Genomic DNA, 27,372 nt, shown 5'->3' on the forward strand with positions numbered 1-27,372 from the left:
TCAAATAATGTCCAAAATAGAAACATCACCCTGAACAAGTGTTAAAGGCACTCAAAGATCCTGTGCAACCCCATGAGAAGTATGGGTTGCTCGAGGACATGGATATGGAACTATCCCTTCACATAAGCCCTAGTGGTCGTACAAGTGGCCACTCTCCCTAAAGGATATTCAGTGGGCGATACCTGATTACTCCACCTTCATGCTTAACACAAATCATTTAATTTAATGGAACTGCGGAGGACTCAGGACAAATTGTACACGTATTAATACAAGATTATCAGCCGTCAGTCTCCAAGAAACGTATCTTCAACACACGCATTTGACCTGAGGTGGTATAACTGTCATTATTCATTTTCTCCTCGGGTAAATAAAGCGACATCATTCACAGTTCTATTCATTTAAATACTTTTCTCTAAGCTGTTGCTATCCACCTTACATTGCACATTGTATTTACTTTGTGCTCTATGGACTGGATTGACAGTCTGCTCCAAGCTAGACTTGAATGCAGGATTCCATCAGTTGGAGTTGAGCCCAAAAGGCTGCTATCTGACCACATTAGCACCCGAGCAGGTCTCCGACGATACAAACGCGCCCCCCCCCCCCCCCCCCCCCCCCCCCCCCCCCCCCCAAGGGATTCCCGGATGTAGAAACATCCAAGATAACATTATCGTTCACGGTGCTACTCAGAATAAGCATGATCAGACTCTTCGTGCAGTATTCACAAGAATCCATGAACATGGCATCACCCTGAACAAGTCTAACTGCGAGTACTCAAAATCACGTATCCAATTCTTTGGACATATCCTAACAAGTAAAGGACATGCTCCAGTTCCGGTGAAAGTTAAAATAACCTCCAACATCGGCAGGTGAAGTGAAATCTCTACTTGGCATGTCCCAATACATGTCTCGATTCATTCCGAAATACGCCCAAATCCCGAAACCTCTCCGGAAGCTCACACATCAGAAAGCCGTTTAGAAATTTTCCAAACTCATGTCCGCTCTTAGTAGCAGTGAAGTGATGTGTTACTTTGACCCTCAGAAGGAGGTAAAGCTGTTTGTAGCCGCTAGCCCATCAGTTAAGGTGCAAATCTCACTCAGGAAAATCAAGTTGTTAGCCATGCCAGCCGTGCATCATCTGATGCTGAATCCCGTTATTCCCAAACGGAACGAGAAATGTTGGCAGTCATATGGGCAGCTGAACACTATCACCTGACCACAAACCGCTTCTAGGAATCTTTAAAAGCCGACTTCAGCCATAATAGAGAGGTGGCGCATCCGACTTATGCCATACAAGTATGAACTTGACTACCAACCGGGTCGTGACGACAACAACCCAGCAGATTACATAAGTTGTCATCCACCCCAGGTTTCATCATCAGCTAGCATAGCAGAAGACTACGTAAACTACGTTACCATGAACGCAGTACCAAAGGCTCTGAGGTTTGAGGAAGTTCAGGCAGCTACGAAGCTGGATACAGTGCTCCAAAGGGTGATAAGTGCAGTCGAAACAGAGAAATGGTTGGATCCTGAAAATGTCGAAAGGAAATTTATTCAGCACCCCTTCTCCCCACCCATCATCGAGTGTCGACAAGGACAGTCTTCAACTTCCGCAAATGTGTCACGAAATGCTATAGATATCTACCGAATAAAAAGTCAGGTTGGTTTGGCCCATGACAATCAATTGGAGACGTATAGAATTCGGGGGTCAGCATCACCAGATGGCCAATGAGCCACCGCCTTCTGGGCACAAGGCCCTAATCAAGACCCAGAATGACTTTATTTATAAAATGAAAATTTTGTGAAGACATTGTATGCACAGGGCATAATATGACAAGAATCGGGTCCATTCTACCCCCCATCAGGGAAATGTTAGGGTCGAAGTGGTGTCTGGACTAAGGAGCATCGCCCCAAGCTCCGCCCTGTTATCTCATGCGCGAGAGCTGACCAATGAAAGCTGTGAAAAGGAAATACCGCTAGATGCTGTTGATCGATTGACAATGTCAGCCAAGAGAGCGAAGGGGCTTGATAACATCCTATAGGGTGCCAGCAAGTGTATTTGTAAAATGTACAGGCGTGAATTGTTCCAATTATTTAAATAGAGGCCATTATAACAATGCTGTCTTGGAGTTAACTCCCAAAGGATTTCTTTCTCCAAAGTAGAAATTTGAACAATGTGCAAAGTAGAAATTTGTACAATGGGACCAATTACTTAATTAGTAATGAATTAGTGATAAGAACATTTCAGACAATGGACACAAGGAAATGATTTGTTCCTTTCATGTACATTGGTTGAAATGAGTATGTGTTTATACTATTCGGTACATATACTTATATATGTTTAAGGCGGGACATGGTTACACTTTTCTGTGCTCCATTCATATACTTTTCACCGCTGTTTTTGCCTGTTACTCCCAATGGAATCTGTCTCGTAGGTCAAACTAGACTGGCTATTCAATGGAATTGACGTGTTATATTTGCCAACAGGCTCACAATCCCCATTGCTTACTTTGTGTCGCTTTATCCATATAAAATAAACAGTGTCTATGAAGCTCGATTTCTATAGTACTCTTGCATGAGTGGTTTCTCCATGGCTCAGTGTCACTGAGCCGTAAAATGTGATTGTTGTTTAACGCCGCACTCATCAATATGACAGTGGTCTGTTGATAATCGAGTCTTCAGTGATTAACGTCAAATGGAATACGATGACATGCATCAATCAAGTCAGCGAACCTGACCACCCGATCCCGTTAGTCGTCTCTTACGACAAGCATAGTCTCCTTTTACGGCAAGAATCGGTTGCTTAAGACTTATTCTACCCCGAATTTTCACGGGTGACTTTGCTTATTAAGGCCGTTAACCGACAACACAGCAGGTTGGCACAAGAAGATACCAATTTGCGGAAGGTATCAAAATACCATTTCTAAGACTTCTTAGACTTCCATCAACTTCAGTGATCCTAAGATCACATCAAATCTTGCGAAGAACTACTATCTGCAACAGAATATTATGAAAGTACAATACGTTGCATTGAATCCCCTGAGCCATTGTTTTTATCATTTCCATCTCACTTAAACGATGCAAAATATAATCAATGAACCGCTTCTGTCTCCTGACGACGTCTGAGTTGTATACACCAGCATGAAAGGGTAGACAATACATTTAAACGCTGAGCTCGGCTTAGCTCTTGCAACACATTTCGAACACTCCCGATAGGCAGGTGAAAACAGGAATGGAGATATATCAGTATATGTTGTATATATTTTCTGCAGTGTTGAATGTGATGGAGTTCGTTCATTCCCAGAACTGTGGACAGTGTACAAGCATCCCATATGCTGTGTTTGACGATCACGTTTGTCCTTCATACCAACTCTGGACAAGCACCAATTCTCTGACAGTAGCAGGGTGTAGCGCAGATTGTTATATGCATGTAAGATGTCGTTCCTTTACATTCAACGGTGCAACGTCGACATGTATTGGTTACGCCAGCAGCATGTCGACACCACCGAGGATGGGTGCTGTGACTCAAGTTGGCGCAAGAACATATCTCACCTTCAAAGGTAAGGCGTCACATTTTCATCTTTGGTTAACGGAATAGATCTCCCGGAGCCAAAAGGCACGAAAGAAAACGAAGAAAACATACTTTCGATTTGTTTTATTTACCCGATTTTTGATGAATTGGAAATAAAAATGCATGTCAAAACTCTAAGAAAAGACTTATTGCTTTACAAAAAATAAAATGCACTGTTATATGGCCGTGTGCTACTGCTCACGCCATGGGCAACATAAAAGTCTTCTTTTCTTTGAAAAAGGAAATGTGTGTATATTGCTGTAGTTGTTTACTCACAATGTGTCAGCTACACATAATATATGACCGCTCCGTGAACAGAGCGTCTGCCCGGAGAACAAAGGTCGGTGGTTCGATCACCGACCGCATCATACCAAAATATGCTAAATTATATTGAGATAACAAGTTCCCAAAACAGGCCTAAAAGTCAGCAATGCCTCAAACTAGTCAACAAATTATTTCTGCTAAATACTGAGAGTACCCGGAAATCAATGTCTGACATAAAAGAAATCAAGGCAAATTAGGACATTTTTAATCTGATTAATATATAAAGTGAGTGAGTGAGTTGGGTTTAACGCCGCTTTGAACAATATTCCAGTTATATCGCGGCGTGTCAGCTTCATGTGGGAGGAAAGCCCGAAGTGATGCAGGTCTCAGACGTTTACCATTTCGGTGAAACCCACGAGCACGGGTATGGTACCGGTGCTGACAAACCTAGAAACATAATCGGGGAGAACCGGGATTCGAACCCACAATCATAGGTTTCTGGGGTGCCCAAGGGACGCGACTCTGCACACCGAATCGCGGCGCCTTAGACGACTGGGCAACTTTATGTCATCAGAAGAAATTTTTAAATGTAAAATTAATACACACAAAAGACCCCTTCTCTGGAAAACATTACTCAGTCTTTATAACTGTCACTAAGGTAAGCTGACTTCAGTAGCTTTTGAAGTGTGTACTAAGTTGAAAGGAATGAAACAAGGGCCAAAACTCTGTAAAGTATATTTTACAGCACCAAGTTTTGACGAGTTTCTCTTATATTGGCATGCAAACTTTCATTCATGTAATGCTGAGTAAAACTTGTCTTTATTTCACGCAGTATGAACTAAGTTGAAAAGCCCTAACTCTGTATAAATTGAATGTACGACACCAATTTCCGAATTCATTTGAGAACGTGACCAGTAACATCAGTGTGTTAAATTTCTCTAACTTGAATAGTTTTGAAGAAAAAAATCCACATTGAGAAGCGGAGGGACGGACGGACGCACTCCGTTCCTATATCCCACGTCCAACTTTGTGGCGGGGGATAATAAAATTTAATAGATTGAAAAAAGTTTAATTTCTCTCTTTTAGAGGGTGTTTAATAATAAAATACAACGAATTCTTTGTATGTTGAATAAATAGTTGGACAATCAACCGGTTCACGCCACTTATATGGCTCCAACTGCACATCGTTCAATGCTGATATGTATGTATATGTATGTGATATTTCTATCAATTCCACAGACTGTAGTCCTGCACCATGACCGTGGAATATATTTATTTTATGAAAACAAAATAATCTAGAAACGTATACAAAAACAAGTCTAGCCAGCTCAAGCTAGCTCTATTCCACATCTGAAATCAGCATAGGGATTTTTTTTTATTTTTAGAGTCAAGAAGGATATTGTGTAATATAAGATTTCAGAGACTATATGTTAGTCTACACAGACTCTACCAGCATCAAATATATGCATACTACGTTTTAACACGAATAACATTGATTTCGTTGGAGTTGAAAAATGTATCTGAATAGTAATTTTGTAGATTTATAAATATACACTTCTCGACATTTTCCGTTTATAATTTCTTTGGAAGAGAGAAGTAGTGACTGGTATATGAAGGGTGCAAACAAGTGTCGAATCGATGTCTGAGATGGCTCAATTTGCTTCGCCCTGAGGATCACGACAGCAAGCAGCCCTCGGCACAACAACAAAAAGTACATCAAAGAAAAGACAGGGAGAGAGACGTTGGAATGGCCCAACAGGGGGCGACGCACGCCGTCATTGCCGGAACGTTTAGATGCGCCCGTATAGCTGTTAGCAGGTTGATGCAACGGTTACGTCAGACAAGCCAGACAACAGATATGCCGAGAAGCGGAAGACCACGGTTGACCACGCCCATTCAGCACCGCTTCTTCCGGACAATTCACCTCCGAAACCGCTTCGACACGGTGACGTTAACGGCAGGGAGGGCACTGCGGTTGGGGTCAGTCGACACGCCGTGTACAGGAGTTTACGAGCCCATGGTATCAGAACACATCGACCCTACCGAGGAGTGTTGTTGACACCTCAACGTCGCCTCGACAGACTGACATGGGCCAGGAGACTTCGAAGTTGGCAACTGTGCGACGGATCTCGTGTTACGTTCCCTGATGAGAGCAGATTTTGTCTCTTCAGGAACGATGGTCGGCAGCGTGTCTACAGATTAGTTGGTGAACGTTTAGAGCAGGATTGCATTCATCACGTCTGGGCATTTGGAGGCGGAGGTGTAATAGTCTGTTGGGGAATCTGCGGTGACTTGAAAACGAGGTTCGTGGTTATTCATGGTGACATGAATGCACAGCGATCGTGATGAAGTTTTGCGACCAGTTGTGGAGCCATTCATCCAGACACAGCCCCGTGTAATCATTTTGCAGCACTGCAATGCGATGCCACATGTGACATAGTTGACGCAGAACGTCCTTAACAATGCGAACAAAAGGTTTTACCATTGTCGTCATTGAACATGTATGGGACCACCTCGATCGCCACATCAGAAGTCGCCCATTGGCTCCGGTCAACCGCCAGCAATTGGAACAATGCTTCCTTGGCGAATGGCAACGCATCCCCAAACGTTATCCAACGTTTGACTTCATTGTCATATATATATATATATACATATATATCAGCACTATATTGTACCTATATGTATATTGATCTACGTAAGTGTCATTTCAATGTCAACACTGATGCAATGATTGAACCACTAACCCAACCTTATGATTCATTGTACATGAGAATGTCATCAAATTTATAGTGTCCATTAATACATTGGATCGGTCAGCACTGTTTAGCTCTGCTAATAGTTCAATGAAATTAGCAGGGTCTTTTGATCAACCTCGATTTTAAGGATCAGTAATTAAAGCTGTTGTACAAATGTACATGTTCAAATAAGTTTGTGATTATCTCTACCTGCTTCAAGTACATAGTGAAAGATTACATGAGCTGTAACACGTTATGTCATTAGCTTAGTATGATAGCACAGCAGGGGAGCATGGCACCTACAAGTATTTTGTTAAGCCAACAGTTTTTAGATAACAGCAGCATGTACATCAAGAGTATAGGTTTGATAGTATCTTGTGTCCATGCGCGAAGAATGTGGACTTGGTAGCTCATGATGTAAAATCCACCATTTATGGCTGCCATGGCTCAGTATACAGCGACCAACATGTAGGTCATGTAATCACAGGTGACTTCTCCATTGTTGACAATATTTCAAATTTCAGAGCAGACTCGTACCATTTGGGATCACAACTCTAAAATAAGGGTGATGTTGATAAATGGGCCAAAGGGGAAGAGGAACCTGTTGAATGTCTTTCAGCGTGGGTTACAGTGTGTGATGTTGTCATTCATAGAATGCACAAACTGAAAAAGAGGAAATGGAATAGGAATAAACCTATTCTGTATCAGCCAGCTGTCGTGCAAAGTCTGACTACCCTACATGAAAAGTTTAGAGTTGTTCCCACTGACATAACATAACCATTATATGTAAGCATCACTACATTAATTGTTTGATCAAAGAACTTGGTATAAGTGACACATCAAACAAGAAAACAGCGTTATCACTGTCCCCCCGTCATGGGGCAAATTAGAACTGTGTTTGTTCATATATTAGTGAAAATAAACTAAAAAAGAGTCCTATAAAGCCTTAAGGAGAGCCAGGCACTTGAGCCGCTTTATGGATCAGAAATAATGATTAAATGTGAAATTAATACACACACCCTTCTCTAAACAAAATAACTCAGTCTTGATAAATATCTCTTAGGCAAGCGAAACTTGTCTACACTATGCACCAAGTAACTCTGTAAAAAATAACCTTAGGGACCAATTTTCGAAGAAAGCCTATCCCAATTGCACACACTACGCGCTAAGTTGAAAAGCACGAAGCAAGGGCCATAACCCTTGTCTCCATTACACACACTATGCACCAAGTAACTCTGTAAAAAATAACCTTAGGGACCAATTTTCGAAGAAAGCCTATCCCTATTGCACACACTACGAGCTAAGTTGAAAAGCACGAAGCAAGGGCCATAACGGTTTTTACAACGTCTATTTTCGAACTCAATTGAGATCATGACCAGTAACATCAATGTGTAAATTTTCAATTCTCTGACTTAAACATATTTAGATATATGCATAAAGATTCAGACAGACACAACACTCTCCACGTGACTATATGACGGGAGATGACTTCAACTTTTTAATCGTCAATTTTCCGTTTAAATAGAGAAATATTCCTGCAGTTCCAGCCCTTGGTGTGTACAATCCAAGTGGTCTGTAAATAATCGAGACTGCACCAGACAATCCAGTGTCTGAAAAATCATGAGCATCGATCTACGCATATGGGATACTGTTGTATGGCAGTGTAATTTATTGTAAAACAATTTTTATAACTGTATAACATTGTTCCTGTTGAGATTCAGTAGAACTTCATTGCGTTGTATTTGGACATTCAATAGTTGTCAGGAATATGGTACAATGTAATATAAGCAGTGGTGAGGAAGTTATTTTATTTAGAGTGAGTGAGTGAGTGAGTGAGTTTATGCTTTACGTCACATCGGCAATATTTCAGCCATATCGTGACGAGAAGTTATACAATATTTAAGCATATATGTAAACCAAATAAGAACCTGTCAGCGAAGGACAGTAAAATGACTAGAATATCACAGATTGAATGGTTAAAACTAGCATACAACAATAAAAAGATATCATTACATAGTCATGAAACAGTACAATATAAAAAAGGGCTGTAGATCGCCAGCATCTGAAGGCAGATCACCATGCTAGGGACCATGGGGACTTACATTACTTTTGCTACCTGCATGGACCCCAGCCGGATTTACATCATCCCTTCAGGTGTTGGCGATTATTAACATACTTAGCCATATCAAAATAACATATATACTACGATTAAAGACAATGGTAAGAATAAATCTACTTTGAATGACGTGGTCTTACATACCCTCTCCAGGTATTTTATTTAGATGCTAGTGTGATGTGTAAACTTCCGGAGCAGCGTGGACTGGAAGGTCTTTGGGCTATAAAAGGGGGCGAGTGCATGCCTCATGTATCTCATATTTAATCTCACATCAAATCCAGACCAGCTTTTGTGTGACGATCACATTTCACCCTGGATTCCTATTCTGCAATTTTTGTGCAGTAATTTGTAGTTATTTGTAAACCGAGTTCATTTTGAAATGCAATTGTCGATTGTAAACCATGTATTGGTTGTTCGCATTATTAAATTTTTTTACGTCCAGATTTGTTTCAATTTGGGAATCGACACGTAACAATATGATGACATGACCAACTAAAGTCAGCGAGCCTGACCACCCGATCTCATTAGTCGCCTCTTACAACAAGCATAGTGGCCTCTTTCGTCAAGCATGGGTTGCTGAGGTAACGTCCCATTTCCCCTACAGCTTAAGACAACAAAGTTCATGGTCCATGGCACTGCTTATCCCTAGTCTGTTACCTATTTCATACAATGGAACAACCCAAGAAACACGAATAGATTGAGATAAATATTTAATTACGATTACGATATTATTCAAAATTCATAATACATTATTATTATTAAAATGTTCATTTTTCAAAATTCATAATACATTATAACAAAATGTTCATTTTTCAAAATTCATAATACATTATAATAAATTTCATCTCAAATGTTCAATTAACTCCTTATCCCGTACCTTCTGGCTATCCTCAGGGGCATGGTTATGCTCTGTAGCATTCCTCATCACGGTTCCTACCGTCGTGAGTCTTCCTCTACATGTGAACTTGACACACTTCCAGTGTACGCAAGTCAGTCTCTCGACGTTCTTAGTGTGAAGATAAACCATCAAATAGGACTTGTGGCTTTCCTCTCTGTGACATAACAAACTGGACTTTGCAAAGACCAGCCATGTTGATGTCATGTTAGTCAGTTTCAAGTAAACCTAGCCATCTCAACTGTAAATCGTCTCATCTCAGTTTCTCAGTGTAATAATTGTTTCTTCCTATTGTTATTTTTGTAATTTCTAAAAATTGTCTTCTCATCATACAGGCATCTTTCATTACACTTACATTAATTTTTTTTTTAAACTTTCCTTTAAGTCCCCTAATCCCCTAATGCTCTACCCCTTTCATTTCCCCTACCTCTACTCCAGACCTTAATCTCTCCTTTAGGTGCGTTCATAATGCCAGACAGGTAAATGCCGCGTGTTGTTTTAACTAATTGTAGGGGAACTGGGTTGTAGGGGAAATGGGATGTAGGGGTTTTGGGAGATAACCGTTGCTGAAGGCGATGCTCCTCACAAAGCTCACGAGCGGATATCAAAACGATTTGAGCATCAGCAACTTAAGTTGAAATTCTGGTTAAATTATTTTTCAACACAGTCCCATTCCAGTTTCACAAACTTGTTTCATCTGGTTTTCCAATCATGAATGCCCGATATAAAGTCCAGCCGTCAATTGTTGTCCTCAATTCTTCAACCCCGCAGGTGCTTTTTCAATTGAGGGGACAAGTGGAAATCACCGGGGGCTAGATCTGTAGGTCACAGGTCGAACCCACATTCTCGAACAGCATCCATCTCAACCCAGCTGGCGCGTACTGGTGCGTGGTCTTGTTAGATAATCTAGAACAGGTCCTAGTATTTGGGTATTCTACGATGTATTGTATAGAGTCGCTTGATGTGGTAGAGAATGCTCGTCGTTATCTACGTACAACAAGTGTTATAGGCTCAAAGCATTTGATAACGTCCACATTTCCAAAATTCATTGTGCATTTTTTAAATTCGGCAAAATTAACAGATGTTACTACAATTTACTGAAGATTTGAAATAGTGCTGGTTTGGTTTCTTTTCATTTAATCGTGCATACCACTTTTCACAATAAAAACAGTATTTTATAGGAATTGTGTAAAGTGTAACATCATTGTCAATTTTTTAAACGAGTTCAATCTCTTTGATTTTGTGTTTTTTGGAAGAGTTACCTTCATTGCCACACCGATACGGAAGCAGTCCACTGACGTAATAGAACATTGCCCTTTTGGATAGGTTTTCAGCTTTCTTATCTTATAATACCCATAGTATGCGGATATGTCTTTGAGCTTTACATTTGTGTGAACTTAAGTGTGTTTGACAAAACTATACTCAACAACAAACGTTCCTGTGACACCAATATTTTAGTGTATTTTTCAAACAAGTAAAGTTTAGTTTTCATTATTGTAGTACATGTATGGAATCAAGTCACAAAAACGCAACTGCTACAGAAAAGCATGCATTCTATGCAAAAGTTTACTTTTATGCAAGCCCCATGCATTTCACTACCCAAGAATGGGTATAAAAACGTGTGCGTTAACGGGATTCCATATGCATTGTTTAGCATCGTGCTGACAACAACCACTCAGAAAAAAAGAAAAAAATTACGAAATTATTCAACATTACGAAATGCCACGCCTGTCCGAAAATGAGCGTCTGCGAGCCATTGGTATGCTTGAAGCAGGAAACGTGATGTTGCAAGACAATTTAACGTCCACAGAAACACCATTTGTTGTTTATGGTAACGTTGGCAACAGACGAATGCAGTCAGAGACCATCCTCGGAGTGGCAGGCCACGCATAACCAATAATCGACAAGACACCTACGAAATGGATTCCAGCCAGCAACAGTGACTGCAAGAAGCATCTCTGGCCTTCGACGAATATTTTCACAAACCGTACGTCGTCGCCTCAGATGCGCAGGGAGATTGTCGCCTGGAGACCCGCCAGACGTCTAATTTTGACAGGAAACCACCCTCAAGCACGTCTACAGCGGTGCAGACAGCGTCTACGCTGGACGGCCATGCTGTGGGGACCAGTTCTATTCACTGACGAGTCTCGTTTTCACCTCAGCCACAGCGATGGACGGATTCGAGTGTACCGACGTCGAGGTGAACATTACGTCAATCATTGTGTCATGGAAGAAGATCGGTTCGGGGTCGGCAGCTTTATGGTATGGGGTGGGATTACAGCAAGACAGAGGACCCGTTTGATAGTGGTAGAGGGAAATCTCAATGGACAGCGCTACTGCGACGAGATCGGCCCTGTTGTTTACCGTGTTTGCGTCGCCACGGCCCAGGCATTACCTTTCAACATGACAACGCCCAGCCTCATATTGCTCGACTTGTTCAGGATTCTCTTCAACAAAACAACGTGAATATCATCACCTGGTCGGCTCGCTCCCCTGATCTCTCACCAATCGAGCACATGTTGGATGAGATGGATCGGCGCCTTCGACGTCAAACACAGACCCTCCAGGAACTTCGAAACATGCTCCAGCAGATATGGATAGATATCCCACAGGACTTTGTGCGACGCCTGGTCCATTCCATGAGACGAAGATGTGTTGCTTGCATCACCACAGGTGGACTCACACGCTATTGATTTGTAAATTGATATTTTGGCATGTTCATGTTTTTTTATGAAATCACGCATTTTCGGAAGTCAGTATGGCAAATTAAACCATTTGAACACATAACATTGGATTAAATGCTATTCAATGTCACAGGAACTTTTGTTGTTCAGTTGTGTTCAATATTATCTACAACTGTTTAATACACGGGTTATAAGCCACCATTAACCAAAACTTGGCCACCTAACTGGGGATCATGGTGCCTGATCTTCCTGCACGATACCCCAGCAGGATTTACGTCAATGTTTCAGCAATGAGTTTGTTTAAAACGCTTGTTGGTGATAGTTACATTAAATATGATTAGGAATTAGATCACACGTCTTCATCATAAAGTTTAATCACACGACCTCATCATAAAGTTTAATCATTCCTACCTGGATTTCCCATCTCTTTTACATGAGATCCCGGGTGTAGCTTTTGATGGTTGGTTTGAAATCTCGGTACGAGGTATAAGGAATGGAGATAACAGTTTGTCAAGAGGTGCTTCAGCTGCAGAAAGATCATTGTAAAGTTCTAAAATATCTAGGTTCATGTTACGATTTGAGGAAACACTTTTTTGTGGCTGAAGGCAAAACAATGACTCTGAGAAGATGATGAAATCCTTGATGGATTTCGTTGTTTAACATAGGGTAAAGCTGTTAAGATAGCTTTGGCCTCCGCAGTGAAGATTGAACTATTATAAGGGATGTTTGAGGAAACAGTACTAGTTTTTGCAACAATCCTTTGATCCTACTAAGGTATATATACTCCACCAAATTAAAAACTTCACAATCCTAAAATTTTAACATTTTGGGCCCTTACTGTGTATTTAAACAGTAATGGCCACGTATTGTCTTCAGATAACACCCGTTTTTGTGCAGGTGAATCGATCAAAATCATCTGCACAGCACTATAGTGGCAAAAGTGTTTTTTCACGTGCAACTGGTCACATGGCTATAATACCGCACGTGTTTTCAGCCATATTTGTTAGAAGTCATTAACAAGAAAAAAACAAGAAAACAAAAGTCTTTACGGCCATTTGTCATGCCACGCCTTTCAAATGTGCAACGTGAACGTGTCATTGGCATGTTGCAGACGGGAACGTCCGTAGCTGAAGTCGCAAGGACGATGGGCTGTAGTCGACGGACTGTTTATGATTTACAGACGCGTCTACAGCAAACGGGTACCATCGATGATCGCCTTCGGCCAGGTCGACCACGTGTGAAGTCACATGCAGAGGATCGTCAGATTGTCTTACGTCACCTCCGTTACCGATTTTTGACGGCTACATCAACCAGAAATGAACTGTTTAGGGGTAGACTGAGTGCGCAAACTGTTCGAAACCGTCTGAGAACTGCTCACCTTCAAGCACGACGGCCATACTGCGGGCCGATTCTGACTCAATTACACAGACGTCAACGTCAATTGTTGGCACAGCGACACTTACGATGGACTCAGAGGAATTGGAATCAAGTCGTCTTCAGTGATGAATCCCGATTTGCTGATGGTATGGCGAGGGTGTTGAGGCGCCGTCATGAACGTTATGCCCAGTGTTGTGTACAGGAAGTTGACAGATTTCGAGGCGGAAGTGTCATGGTGTGGGGTGCTTCCTGTGGCAATGCACGTTCCAGGCTTCTTGTCATCCGTGGCAACCTCAACGCTGCTGCTTACCGCGACCAGGTACTGGCACCAGAACTTCTGCCTCTTATGGCAGCACATGGACCTGGTTTGATCTTCCAACATGACAATGCCAGACCCACACACAATTTTGACAAGGAATTTCCTTCAGAATGCGGGAGTCAACGTCATGGACTGGCCGTCAAGGTCTCCCGACCTCAATCCCATCGAACACGTCTGGGATGCTCTTGGCAGAAGTCTGCGCACTCTCCAGAACCAACCACCGAATTTGCAAGATATTGGGACCATTTTGCAGCACAAATGGCGTCGTCTTCCCAATCATGTGTTCACAAGCATCACAAGGTCCATGTGGAGGCGTTGTGTGGCAGTTGTCAACGCACATGATGGCCATACACGATACTGAACTTGTGTGCCATTCTCGTGCTTGGGACTTATGATTTAAACTGTTGATGTTATTACCGATTACCGTAGGTTCTTGGAACAAATTATGGTTACCACCGTTAATTAAACTCCTTCTTTGGACAATAATGATTAAAAATTACCTTCTCTGATACATTTGTCCGTCTCTAGCTTAGGGTTATATGATATTAAGGGTTAGGGTTATATGATATTAAGATCTATTTTAGGTGCAGTGATGTGTGCTTGAATTCTGATTCTAGAGCTGGAACCAGTTTCCGTAAATATTGAAACAGGTTGAAAACACATTCGTATGCTTGGTTTGACTGGCTTGAATGCAATTTAGTGATGTATTGCAGTGATAGTATAATATGTTGTTGTCCGAGGGAAGGGTCATCGGCTTCCATGTTCAGAGTGTCGACTGGAGAGGTTCTAAACTTAACGACAGAGCCTTAGGTCTTGATGGTGTAAAGTGTCTAATTGCTTTTGAAGACTCTACTATCAACAATGGAACCATAATCTAGTTTAGAGCGTATTAATGACCTGTACATGGAGAGTTGTTTGATCCACTCCCAACTCGGAATTAGAAACGACTTTTAACCTGTCGAAAGCCTTCAGGCACTTTGCCTTCAGTAGTTGATCTTGGGTAGAAATAGCTTAAATGGCAACTATGCTTGTCTTGAGAGGCGACTAACGGGATCGGGTGGTCAGGCTTGCTGACGTGGTTGATGCATGTCATCGTACCCCAATTGCGTGAATCGATGCTCATGATATTAAGCATTGGATTGTCTGGTCCAGACTCGTTTATTTACATATAGCTGGCATATTGCTGATTGCGGCGTTAAACAACAAACAAACAACCAGATTTGAGGCCCAGGAAATTGAAATCACAAAATGTGAGCCATCATCACAATGACTTCAAGACCTTGATTTGTTTGTTCGTTTGTTGTTTAACGCCGCACTCGGCAATATTCCAGCTATATGACGGCGGTCTGTAAATAATCGAGTCTGGACCAGACAATCCAGTGATAATATCATGAGCATCGACCCACGCAATTGGTATCCATGACATGCATCAACCAAGTCAGCGAGCCTGACCACCCGATCCCGTTAGTCGCCTTTTACGACAAGCATGGTCGCCTTTTACGGCTAGCATGGGTTGCTGAAGACCTATTCTACCCCGAATCGTCACGAGTCTCAAGACCTTGGTGAGACTGTTAGTTGTTGATGCTGAAAATGGTGACAGATTGAATTCTGCCTTGAGAGACACCTTGATCCTGATCTAAATGATCAGACACTGGTACTTAAAATTGTCTCTTTTTTCAAAACTGAGATATGAAGTGAGGTAACTTGCCCCTCAATCCAAATTCATGCAAATCTTTTAAAACACCATGTCTCCACATCATACCATATGCCTTCTCTCAGAAAGCCCCGTGGGGATCTGGATTAGAATGTGTCCCATTGCTGGTCGAAAAAGGCAACCGAATTGGGCATCTTGTTAGACGTGAGTTGTGCCCTTTTGTCAGTAGGGGAAGGGATTCTGGTGGTTGAGGGCACTGGAGCCAGGAACAGTGTTCCTTTTGTCTTTTCTGTTATTCTTTCAACATCATGTCCCTACAATCCTCTCGTTTCAATCGTCCAAAAAGAAGACATTTAGAAGTTGAAACAGAAACTGATGACGTGCCTCTACATATTGATTCCTCGGTTCGATTCCTTGTAATAGAGATCCTTGACAAAAAGCCAATCAAACTAAATCCATTTGCTCTATCGAAAGCCATCTCTGGAATGTGTGAAGAACGTAACTCGTCAACGTCGAGGTTCCTTCTGGCTGAATGTGCAAAGATACAGCCATCTCTCAATATACTATCTTTTCAATTGTTTGCCAATATTGAGGTTGCTGTGTATGTGCACAGCTATTTCACTAAACTCTTTCCACGTCATTGTGCGTGAAAGGACCCGTTGTCTGTCCGGCATGTCAGAGCAAGAGATTGTAGCAGAATCGGGAAAGCAGGGTGTTACTGCAGTTAAAATATTTGCAAGGAATCAAGATGAGGGTGTTGTTCCTACAAACACATACCTGTTTACCTTTTCCCGTAATTCCCTTCCTACCTCTATGAAAGCTGGTTACATGAATATAAGAGTGGATGTGTATGTCCTCAATCAAATCTGATGCTACAAATGTCAAAGGTTTGGCCATGGATCAAAATCTTTTAATCGCTTCCAGGTTGGTCAACATTGTAGTGGGAGCCGTAAAAGCTCTGACGTCAACGAGGATCTCAAATGTAAAAAAATGTGATGGCTACCACATGGCCTGTTCTGATCCTAGAATCTAAAATTATATCACTTATCATGATGCCAGAAAACTGCTTGTGAGCCAGCAGCCTACAACTGCTGCAGTCTCCAGTTCCACTGAAACCATTTCGCTTACGTGTCAGACAGACCTTACATTGGTTCACTCCGATTAACCACATATAACAACCATGAGCCACATTAAAAGCCCATCAACGCCAACGTCTAAAATTGTTACCAATGGGTCTATGGACCAACCTGCCAGTCAGACTATTAGACTGTTATAAAAGAAAGAAAAAAACAAAACAAAAACAAACACACTAGGACCCCCTCTCATCCTGGGGTACCTTTTAGTAACCCGTTTCGACCTCTAGATATTGAGGTGACCCTGTCTTCTGAAGACAGACGTTGAAATAATTCCTCCTCACGATCACGTTAGAGGTCCCGTACGGATCTACCGTGACTCAATCAGTTAACCTCATACAATGGAATTGCAGTGACCTCATAAAAAACATACCTTAAAAGTACAGATAGATTTGATATTAGGCAGTACAGTTGTCATCATTCATATCCCCCAACCACTCCTCCACCTCCAGGTGATAAAGCTACTGGAGGGTCTCTATCTTGGTGAGGGGCGGTGGGATAGCCTAGTGGTTAAAGCATTTGCTCGTCACGCCGAAGACCCGGGTTCGATTCCCGACATGGGTACACTGTGTGAAGCCCATTTCTGGTGTCCCCTGCCGTGATATTGCTGGAATATTGATAAAAGTGGCGTAAAACCATACTCACTCACTATCTTGGTGAGACAGGGCGTGTTTCAAAGCCATATTCCTCGCAATACATATATTCATGCTGCTGCTGTTCATTTAACTTTGCAAATTGTCTTTCCTCTTGGTCCCCTGTATATATAACTCCATCCACTTTGCTTCGACAATCTGAACTTCAAAATCTGATAAACAGCTGCCGAAGTCATGCATCATTGTTGGTTATCTGAATGGGCACAACCCTCTGAAGGGAAGTGTGATCATCACAAACAATAAAGGGAAAGTACTTGAGGAATTCATTTCTGATAATAACTTATGTATCTGTAATGATGATTCAAAAACCTATTTACATCCTGCCACTGAAAAATGCTCAGCACCTGATCTGCCTCTCACAGATTCAAATCTATTTAACGAGTTTGAATGAGTGGCCCATGATGATCTTCATCATTCTTAAAGCTATGAACCCAAATACTGATTGACCTTCATCCAGATGAAAATTTACAAAGGCCATTTGGTTACTGTATAAATATTATGTACTACAGAATTAAACCCTGAATTCTTTTTAAAATGTTGGAGATCCGATTCAATTGTTTTCAGATCAGCTGATCAAACAATTCCTAAGTCATATGCAAAACCATGGTGTATTAACGAATGCAACAGGTACGGAAGTGTAGGAAGAAAGAAGAAAAGTACTTCTGCCGACATCCCAAAGTTCATAATTTATATCATGTAAAATTTACAAATGCAATGACCAGACAGACCTATAAATAAAATACGGATCTTCAACATAAATACCTGCTCTCCTATGTCCAAGGTTCAGAACATGATACAAAAAATCGAAGGCGATGGATCAAAATGGAAGGTGATCAGTTATCAAGTGATAAATCAGACTTCCAATGAACTTGGTCATTCTTTAACAAAACATTCGTCCTGGTCTAAATTATGTCGCCGAATTTGAAATAATATCATAAACAATAGGAAGAAAAGTAATAATTTTACCTTTGATAACGGGGACGATTATAATTAAGTGTTTTCATTACAAAAGCTGCATATTGCCCTTGGGGAAGCCCATGATACAGCGGCAGTTGCTGATAATATTCACTATCAGCTCCTGAAGCATGTGCCTGAACCCTTTTAGATATTTTTTATCAAATATGGAATACAGGGAATGTTCCTCCTTCCTGGAATAATTCCACTGTAGTCCCTATCCTAAAGCCTGGTCGGGATCTTTAACCAGCTGTTTCTGTAAAACCATGGAGCGAATGATAGGTTATACCTACTTGGGTTGCCAGTCCAGACGTGACGAAGTGGTTTTGCGATGACGTATACCCATGAATATCCATTGAAAGGTTAGGATCCTACATTGTGTGCCCCTTGATGTCTGGCAAGTTTTGCTTGATTTTGTTGATTTTTCTCTCACAGGGGATACCGTTCAACGTCTTTGAAGGATCTTTGTTGATAATATCAATGCGTGTTTAATTCTCCATTTTTCAAGAGAAATAGAATTATTTCATATATTTGGAATGCTTGACATGTGTTTTAAATTAGTTTGATGTTATCACCAACTTTGATTATTGAAGGCGTGGGCGCCGTGCCACTTTACACTTAGCAAGGGTACACAAAGTACGTGATCTAGACTACCAGTTGTCGGACTTTCATTTTTGTGGAAGCCTCGGTGGCTGGTTGGGTTAGATCGCTGTTTTTGTGTGCTCGCAATTAGTTGCCTCACTCTTGCAATTAATCACATAGATTGTATATGATTCTTTCACACCTTATGAGGTACCATCGAGAATGGTCTTTCAACGAAGGTTTCAAACACTTTCTCAAAAGTTGTTTGATCAGGGTTACAACATTCAATGCTTCAGTGAAGTTTTAATAGGTTTTATGGTAGACATGTGGAGGGACTTGTTTGGTGAACAGTTGACTTTCCTCTGCGTGTGTTTTTGACGGGTGACACCTATGGAGTAGAATACGCTTACAGTTTCTCGAACACCTGATATCATCACTATTTGATTGTGATTCATTAACAAATGCTCATGATCAGTTTACTCGGAATGGTGTTTTTGACTTCGGGAAGAGATTTCTGTGAATATGGAAAGGGTTTTGTCTCTTTTATATAAAAAAACAACAATTAATTATACGCAGAAATAAATGCATTGATTATTACTTATAGTGTTTGGCCATGGTCTGTGCTTCCTGTTCCACGATTATGCATTGTATCGCCTCTACTGTTCCTGAAGACTGTAATGACGTTGTGCACGGAGAAACATGAAATATTTTACAAGTACCATTGCCACGTTGGGATTTCGAGTTGGAGTTGGTCAATAGCAACCTTTGTCAACAGAAGAGACTTACACTGTAATGAACGATTGAATACGCCCTGTTGCTCATAAAATCAATCCTGTCAATGATTTACATGCTGCTTGAAATTTCACACCTTTTGAGAGACAATCGAGCATGTTCTTTCTACCAAGATTTTAAAGAGCGTCTTAATACTCTTGCTCATAAGTTGTTTGTTCAAGGTTACAACTCTCAACCTTTCAAGGTAGTTTTATGGTAGACATTTCCAACTTTGACGCATCAGTGACAAAAATTATGTCCGATTTAATTCCTTATTCTGACTTGTACCATATGTTCCCGTGGGTTTTTTTCAGGTGAACAGTTGACTTGTCTTTGCATGTGTCTTTTGGTGATATGTGATTTGTTCCTATGACGACAAGTTGGGTAGTGCACCTTTCTGAATGACACTTGCTATACAGATCGGTCTAGTGGTGAACTGGTGACTTTTAATGACTTGGGATGTTTATTTTTATATTTTCTTTGTGTTTTTATGATGACAAAGTGTACTTTACTGAAAATGAGGGAAGTGCTCGTTTCCGGAGCAGAACTCTAAAACAGTTGAACATTTCTCGATGAAACTTGTTATACAGATCAGTCTCGTGGTGAACTTCATGTCTTCTAGTGACTCTTGTTTTAGTAGTGCTCGTGGGTTTCACAGAAGTGCTAAACGTCTGAGACCTGCATCACTTCGGGCTTTCCTCCCACATTAAGCTGACACGCCGCGATATAACTGATATACTGTTAACAGCGGCGTTAAACCCAACTCACTCACTCACTCACTTGTTTTAGTAACAAACGGAAACAATTTCTCAAAGAATATCATTATAACCGTCAAAATTATGATAAGCTTCACAAGTTAATGACTTGTCCATGGATTTCCAGTCAAAAAACTATATAAATTTATCAAGTGTATCCATAATGTTTTAATCTAAATTAACAACCTCTGTATTATACTTACCATCGTTATATCTTAATGGTGCACCATGTATCGCTGTGAACGGTCTTATTGGAATACAGATAATGAGATGATGTACAATACTTGCTTGGTAATAGTGTTATTATCCACCCCGAAACGTCGGATTTATTGTAATAAAGAAGTTGTATATCCATAGAGCTGACTCTCTTGTTCAATGTTCAATCTGGTATGAATTGCTACAAAAAGAAGATGTGGTTGATCCTTTGGACAGTCTTTGTTTAAGGTCTATGTCTTTTTTCAGCACCTCATGCTATTGGTCATCCCTGTGTCAATAACGCTGACTGTCACGTTACCAGTGGAGTCTGTAGCAACGGTGCCTGTGACTGCGCCGAGTTCCACAACTACGACATCAAAACGAATGCCTGCATTGAGAGTAGGAATTCTTTCTCTGATATATTTTTTCATTCTTGCCCAATACACTGTTGAAATATACGTCCCCTCATATGAATTCGGTCTATGCATATTCGTTTACCCCGGATCTTCTCCGTATGGATCAACGCTTACAAAATGGACCACTTAACACGTCCTGCAATAAAAGATCATTAGAGTTCATGACCTTATGATCCTGGCGATCATGCTTGTGTTTCCGTCCGGGGTAAACCTACTGGACGAGCCATGTGCTCTTGACATTTGTTTTTACCATGAACTATTGTCCTTTTGTGTCATTCTTTTGTTTCCTCAGTGTCAAACTTAATGGACGATCCTTGTGCTGTGGACATTTGTTATACCATGAAATAATTATTGTCCCTCAGTATCATTCATTTGTTTCCTCAGTGTTAAACCTGTTGAACGATCCTTGTGCTGTGGACATTTGTTATACCATGAAATAATTATTGTCCCTCAGTATCATTCATTTGCTTCCTTAGTGTCAAACCTACTGGACAATCCTTGTGCTGTGGACATTTGTTATACCATGAAATGATTTTTGTCCCTCAGTATCATTCATTTGTTTCCTCAGTGTCAAGCCTACTGGACGATCCTTGTGCTGTGGACATTTGTTATACCATGAACTATTGTCCTTCAGTGTCATTCGTTTGTTTCCTCAGTGTCAAACCTACTGGACGATCCTTGTGCTGTGGACATTTGTTTTACCATGAACTATGTTTCCTCAGTGTCATTCATTTGTTTCCTCAGTGTCAAACCTACTGGACAATCCTTGTACTGTGGACATTTGTTTTACCATGGACTATGTTTCCTCAGTGTCAAGCCTACTGGACGATCCTTATGCTGTGAACATTTGTTTTACCATGAACTATTGTCCCTCAGTGTCATTCTTTTGTTTCCTCAGTATCAAAACTACTGGACGATCCTGGTGCTTTGGATATTTGTTTTACTATAAACTATTGTCCCTCAGTGTCATTCATTTGTTTCCTCAGTGTCAAACCTACTGGACGAGCCATGTGCTGTGGATTCGGATTGTTCCTTAGCCATTTCTGTTTGTAAAAGCTCCACTTCCCGTTGTTCTTGTAACTACGGCAACATTTACAACCGGTCTGTGAACCAGTGCACTGCATGTAAGTAAAACCATACGCACTCACTCACTTATATGTATATATTTCAATTCCACTATGGGAATGAACCCAAAAGAAAGAAACTGGTCAATGCACCTGTGTACACTCACTCACTCATCTTCCCATCCACTCATCTTCCCACTCACTCACTCACTCACTCACTCAAACACCAACCCACACAGCCACTCACTCACTCACTCACTCACCCATACCCACTCATCTAATCATTCACTCACTCACTCGCCCATACCCACTCACCCACCCACCTAACCACTCACTCACTCACTCACCCATACCCACTCACCCACCCACCTAACCACTCACTCACTCACCCATACCCACTCACCCACCCACCTAACCACTCACTCACTGACCCATACCCACTCACCGAACCACTCACTAACTCACTCACTCAACCATACCCACCCACCTAACCACTCACTCACTCACCCATACCCACTCACCCAACCACCTTACCACTCCCTCACTCACTCACCCATACCCACTCACCCACCCACCTAACCGCTCACTCACTCACTCACCCATATCCACCCACCTCACCACTCACTCACCTATACCCACTCACCCACCCACCTAACCACTCACCCATACCCACTCACCCACCCACCTAACCACTCACCCATACCCACTCACCCACCCACAAACCACTCACTCATTCACTCACGTTTCAGCGCCGGATCTTCACAGTACTACATGCAGCTCTAACTCCGATTGCTCAGTTGCCAACTCGATATGCCGCAGTGGCAGCTGTGTCTGTGATGTCGGATACTCTTTTAATAAAGAAGAAAACCAATGTGACCAATGTGAGTGTTTACTTGCTACACGTAAGACATTCAATTCCATACTGTACTAGTTTGGCATGATTGGTTGGTTGGTTGTTTTACGCCGCATTCAGCAATATTCCAGCTATATGACGGCGGTCTGTAAATAATCGAGGCTGGACCAGACAATCCAGTGATTAATATCATGAGCATCGATCCACGCAATTAGGATCAATGTCATGCATCAACCAAGTCAGCGAGCCTGACCACCCGATCCCGTTAGTCGCCTTTTACGACAAGCATAGTCACCTTTTACGGCAAGCATGGGTTGCTGAAGACCCCGGATCTTCACGGGTCAGTTTGGCATGAACGAAAAGACCAACTCTGATCCGCAGTCAACCTCCCTAGTTGGAACCAGAGATCGATAGTCAGAAAGATTTATTTAATCTCGTTTTCGTCTGAAATAGAATACTTAATACAATACGCCCGTGAAAAGTAAACTAATGGCCCTGTCACACTACAACGTTTTTTAAGTAACTTGCACCGAGCGTGTAAAAGATAGTTAGTACGCTGTCATACGTCGAGCTTTCATCGAAAAACCATGATTTTGGCGTATCCATAACGTATACATGACCAGTTCACCGTATATGTAACGCATGTCTAACGTATTAGGAGCGTATCACTGACTTATACATAACTTATGACAGCGTATAAAAGTGTATTGCCAGCGTGTGTCTGGCATGTTCAAAGTATGTCCAGCGTATGCCCAGCGTATGAGTAACGTTTGACTGGCGCCTTCAGCGTAGGGGAAGTGCCCCAAACGGGCCCCGTGGTAGTATAACTAGTAGTGTACTCCCATTCATCAAATTACTTCATTCAAGCAGTAGTCTTCGCTCTGTCAACATCATCAAGATGCCTCCCAAGAAGAAACCTGTCTTAAACCTTACCTCTAACGTATGCCTAACGTATAATTCATACGTTCCCATACGCCGAAAATTTTGTGCATGCACAACAATGTTTTAAGTCTCGGCGTACTACAACGTATACCAGCGTGCTTTTAACGTATACAACTTACACCTAACTTATCCATAGCGTGTTTCAGCGTTGCCGACGTTTTGGCAAAGATTCTCACACGTCGCTATACGTTGTTGTGTGACAGGGCCATAACATTCGCAAAAGATACAAATCAAAATCAGTTTTATGGATGGATATGTAGATGTGAATTAATTAATTATCAATTGAATAACAGGCACACATAAAGATTTAAGTGTTCAAACAAAGTTAATTATTACTCATCCGAAGTGTGTTTTGTTCTAAGTATGTTCATACACTAGTGCCTAGAAGTTCATTCCCCTCAATTACAGACGTTGATAACGCATGGGGCATGGGCGTTTTGTCGTAATAGGCATCTAAATGGTAAGGCTCGGTGCCTTGATTGTATGTGATCGTATCCCAATCGCGTGGATCGATGCTCGAATTAATGTATATTTTGGGGGGAAATTAGTCTGCACAGTTTACGGGGATAGCTACGCTGGTCACGTCGACGTTGGCGTTGGCGGATGCAACCTCATCTCTGTAACGGCGTCAACTGCTGAAGACTGCTGGAAGACATGTACCTCACAGACGGGGATGCTGTGCAAGAACGTTGAGTACAACGGAGCATCTGGGTCCTGTAATTTGTGTGATAAAGCCTGGTTTGAACTCAGCGCAGGAAGTCGGCTGTATTCAGATCCAGGATGGACGACCTACTTCAGAAACTGCGGAGACTGTAAGTTCAAATAACTTTTCGATACTGAAAAAATTAAAATTAAAGCATGGTTCCTTTGACCAATATGTCAGTTTATACCCGGTGAAGAGTCCGGAGCTACTTTAATAAAATCAACTCGCAAATATTACAAAGATTTATTATTAATTTTAACACAACATCAACTGGCGCGCTACCTGTTAACAGTAATATTACGCTCGATTTCAATGCGAGATCCGTGGACAACTTGTGGGGAACTCGCGCTTTTTGTTGTTTTGGACGTCTCCCCTGACTGATCCTCCGCTGTTCATCATGCTGGTCGTCGGTGACCCGTTTGTAATTCCCTCAGTATCATTCCCGTTGAGCGTGTCATCAGTTGTTCGTCCACCTTATTTTGGAACAGGTGGGTTGCGCACGTTGCCCACAGAGGAGGATGAGAGTAGAAACCTGAAACAGCGTTGTCACGTAAACAATTGACCTGTCTTTGCATGTATTTGTGACGGGTACCACCGGTGGGACAATAAACGCTGATTTCTTGGCTATGAATATAAAAAGGGTTTTGTCGGTTTTATTTAAATGTTTCGAACAAACTATACTGTTTAAGACTACTTAACGCGTAGGCCAAAATATGGACCATATCTATTCTCATCGTCAGTGCTTCACGGTAACAGTGGTGTAACAGTGACGCGTGTCTGTTTGAACAAATGACATGAGGCTCTGTATACTTTGAAGTCAAATGTACCCTACTCCGTGCAAGACTCATACCATTGCCTCATATTGAAGCAATGTAAGAGAAGATGGCTGCAGGGGCTCAAGAGCACGTCACACGAGGAATATTGCCGTGTGTGCGATATAAACTGAGCGTTCATTGGTCAGCGTAACAGCTCCTCTCGTTGGAACCATGCCGTGGCGTGATTCGTGGGTCTAAAATAACACTGCAAAGCGGACGTGTGTATTCACGTATGATGAAAGAAGGCCGTGAATACACAGTGAAATATTGACGATGATGTTATCTGTCTGCCTTTCCTTCCAGCATCCAAATTACTCGGGCATCTCTGCGGCAGTAACACAGATTGCTCAGTATCTAATTTCATCTGTAGAAGTGGAACCTGCGTGTGTGATATTGGCTACTCTTTCAAATCTGACACCAACGAATGTGTGCAATGTAAGTACATGTTCAAGTGCGTTCAGACAACAGGCTAAGGTAGCGGACGATACTATGTTCATACATGTGGTGACCCCTCCCCCCCCCCCCCCCCCCCCCCCTCCCGTAATTTGTCGTTAGAAGCGACTAACGGGATCGGGTGGTCAGGCTCGCTCGTTGACTTGGTTGATGCATGTTATCGTATCTAAATTGAGTAAATCGATGCTCATGATGTCAATCACTAGATTGCCTGGTCCAGACTCGATTATGTACAGACCGCCGTCATATAGCTGGAATATTGCTGAGTGCGACGTCAAAACCAAATAAATCATGTATTTGGGATATAGTGAGGCAATAAATAAATGTGTGGACGCTGGCGGTCTTAAACCGAATTTCATGTCATTCCCAACACGTATATTGGGCATCAGAAAGGATTTTTGTGAGTTTTCTAATAAACCAAAAGGCCTAAGTAGATTAATCTTCCTGAAGGTGATGGATAAGTCTCGTGGTTAAAGCGTTTGCTTATCACGTGGGTACAGGGTACGATGTGCGACGTAAAACAGCACTCTAAACTTACTGAGGATGTAAAGGGTTGGTTTGACAGAGAAAATCCAGCTGCACGATATACCCAGATTAACAATATTTACTGGAAACAAACAAAAACAATTGTTCCCGGATACCATCTGAATCTTTTTAATCAACCTTCAAGAATCTTTGGTAATTTTTAGAGGTGTTTGGAGAAAATGCAATGTAACGTTATATATTTTCTTAAGATATCCTGCCCACCATCCATTGTCATTGCTGAAAATAGTATGTTGCACGATAGATTGCTATTTGAAATGTCGTGGACTAACACACAAACACACACACACACACACACACACACACACACACACACACACACACACACACACACACGCACACACGCACGCACGCACACAGACACACGCACGCACGCACACAGACACACGCACGCACGCACGCACACACACACATACACGAACGTACACACACGCACCCACGCACGTACGTACGCACACACATACACACACGCACGCACGCACGCACGCACACACACACACACAAACACACACACAGTAGTTTCGATCATTCCTACTGTTTGTAAAAAGTTAACCTTTCTCTGTAAAAGACAATTTCTTTTTCAGTATGCTCTACGTACGGTAACACCTACGTCGGTCATAAAGACGTTGGCCTGGAAAACTGCAACACTGTTTCTACGACCACGACTACGGCTCAGGCATGTTGGGAGAGATGCACGACCGAAGCTGGACTTTGCAAGAGCGCGGAGTACCACCGTAGTAATGGAACTTGCCATATGTGTGACCAAGCATGGTTTGACCTGAGCCCTGGGAGCAGGCTGTATGTTAACAATGGCTGGACCATCTATTTTAGAAACTGTGCCTAAAACCTTTGGTGTTTAGTGATGTATGCCTTACCTTTTTTCCACAAATTTGGCATTTTCTCCTGAAACCCTCAACATATACATATA

At 41.8% G+C, this 27,372-nt stretch overlaps 1 protein-coding gene across 1 annotated transcript; it reads left to right on the forward strand.

The window, feature by feature from the left end:
* The first annotated feature begins 1,282 nt into the window (after positions 1-1,282).
* On the forward strand, positions 1,283-27,288 carry LOC139462698 (protein draper-like). The gene is made up of 8 exons (XM_071244526.1): positions 1,283-1,657; positions 3,302-3,557; positions 20,923-21,048; positions 22,055-22,195; positions 22,885-23,016; positions 24,479-24,742; positions 25,752-25,883; positions 27,029-27,288. The coding sequence occupies exons 1-8, from the start codon at positions 1,283-1,285 to the stop codon at positions 27,286-27,288; spliced, it is 1,686 nt and encodes a 561-aa protein (XP_071100627.1).
* The last annotated feature ends 84 nt before the right edge of the window (positions 27,289-27,372 follow it).

Source organism: Haliotis cracherodii, unplaced genomic scaffold (assembly GCF_022045235.1).
Source record: "Haliotis cracherodii isolate W230 unplaced genomic scaffold, xgHalCrac1.p SCAF_15, whole genome shotgun sequence".
In the NCBI taxonomy this organism is placed as follows: Eukaryota; Metazoa; Mollusca; class Gastropoda; order Lepetellida; family Haliotidae; genus Haliotis; species Haliotis cracherodii.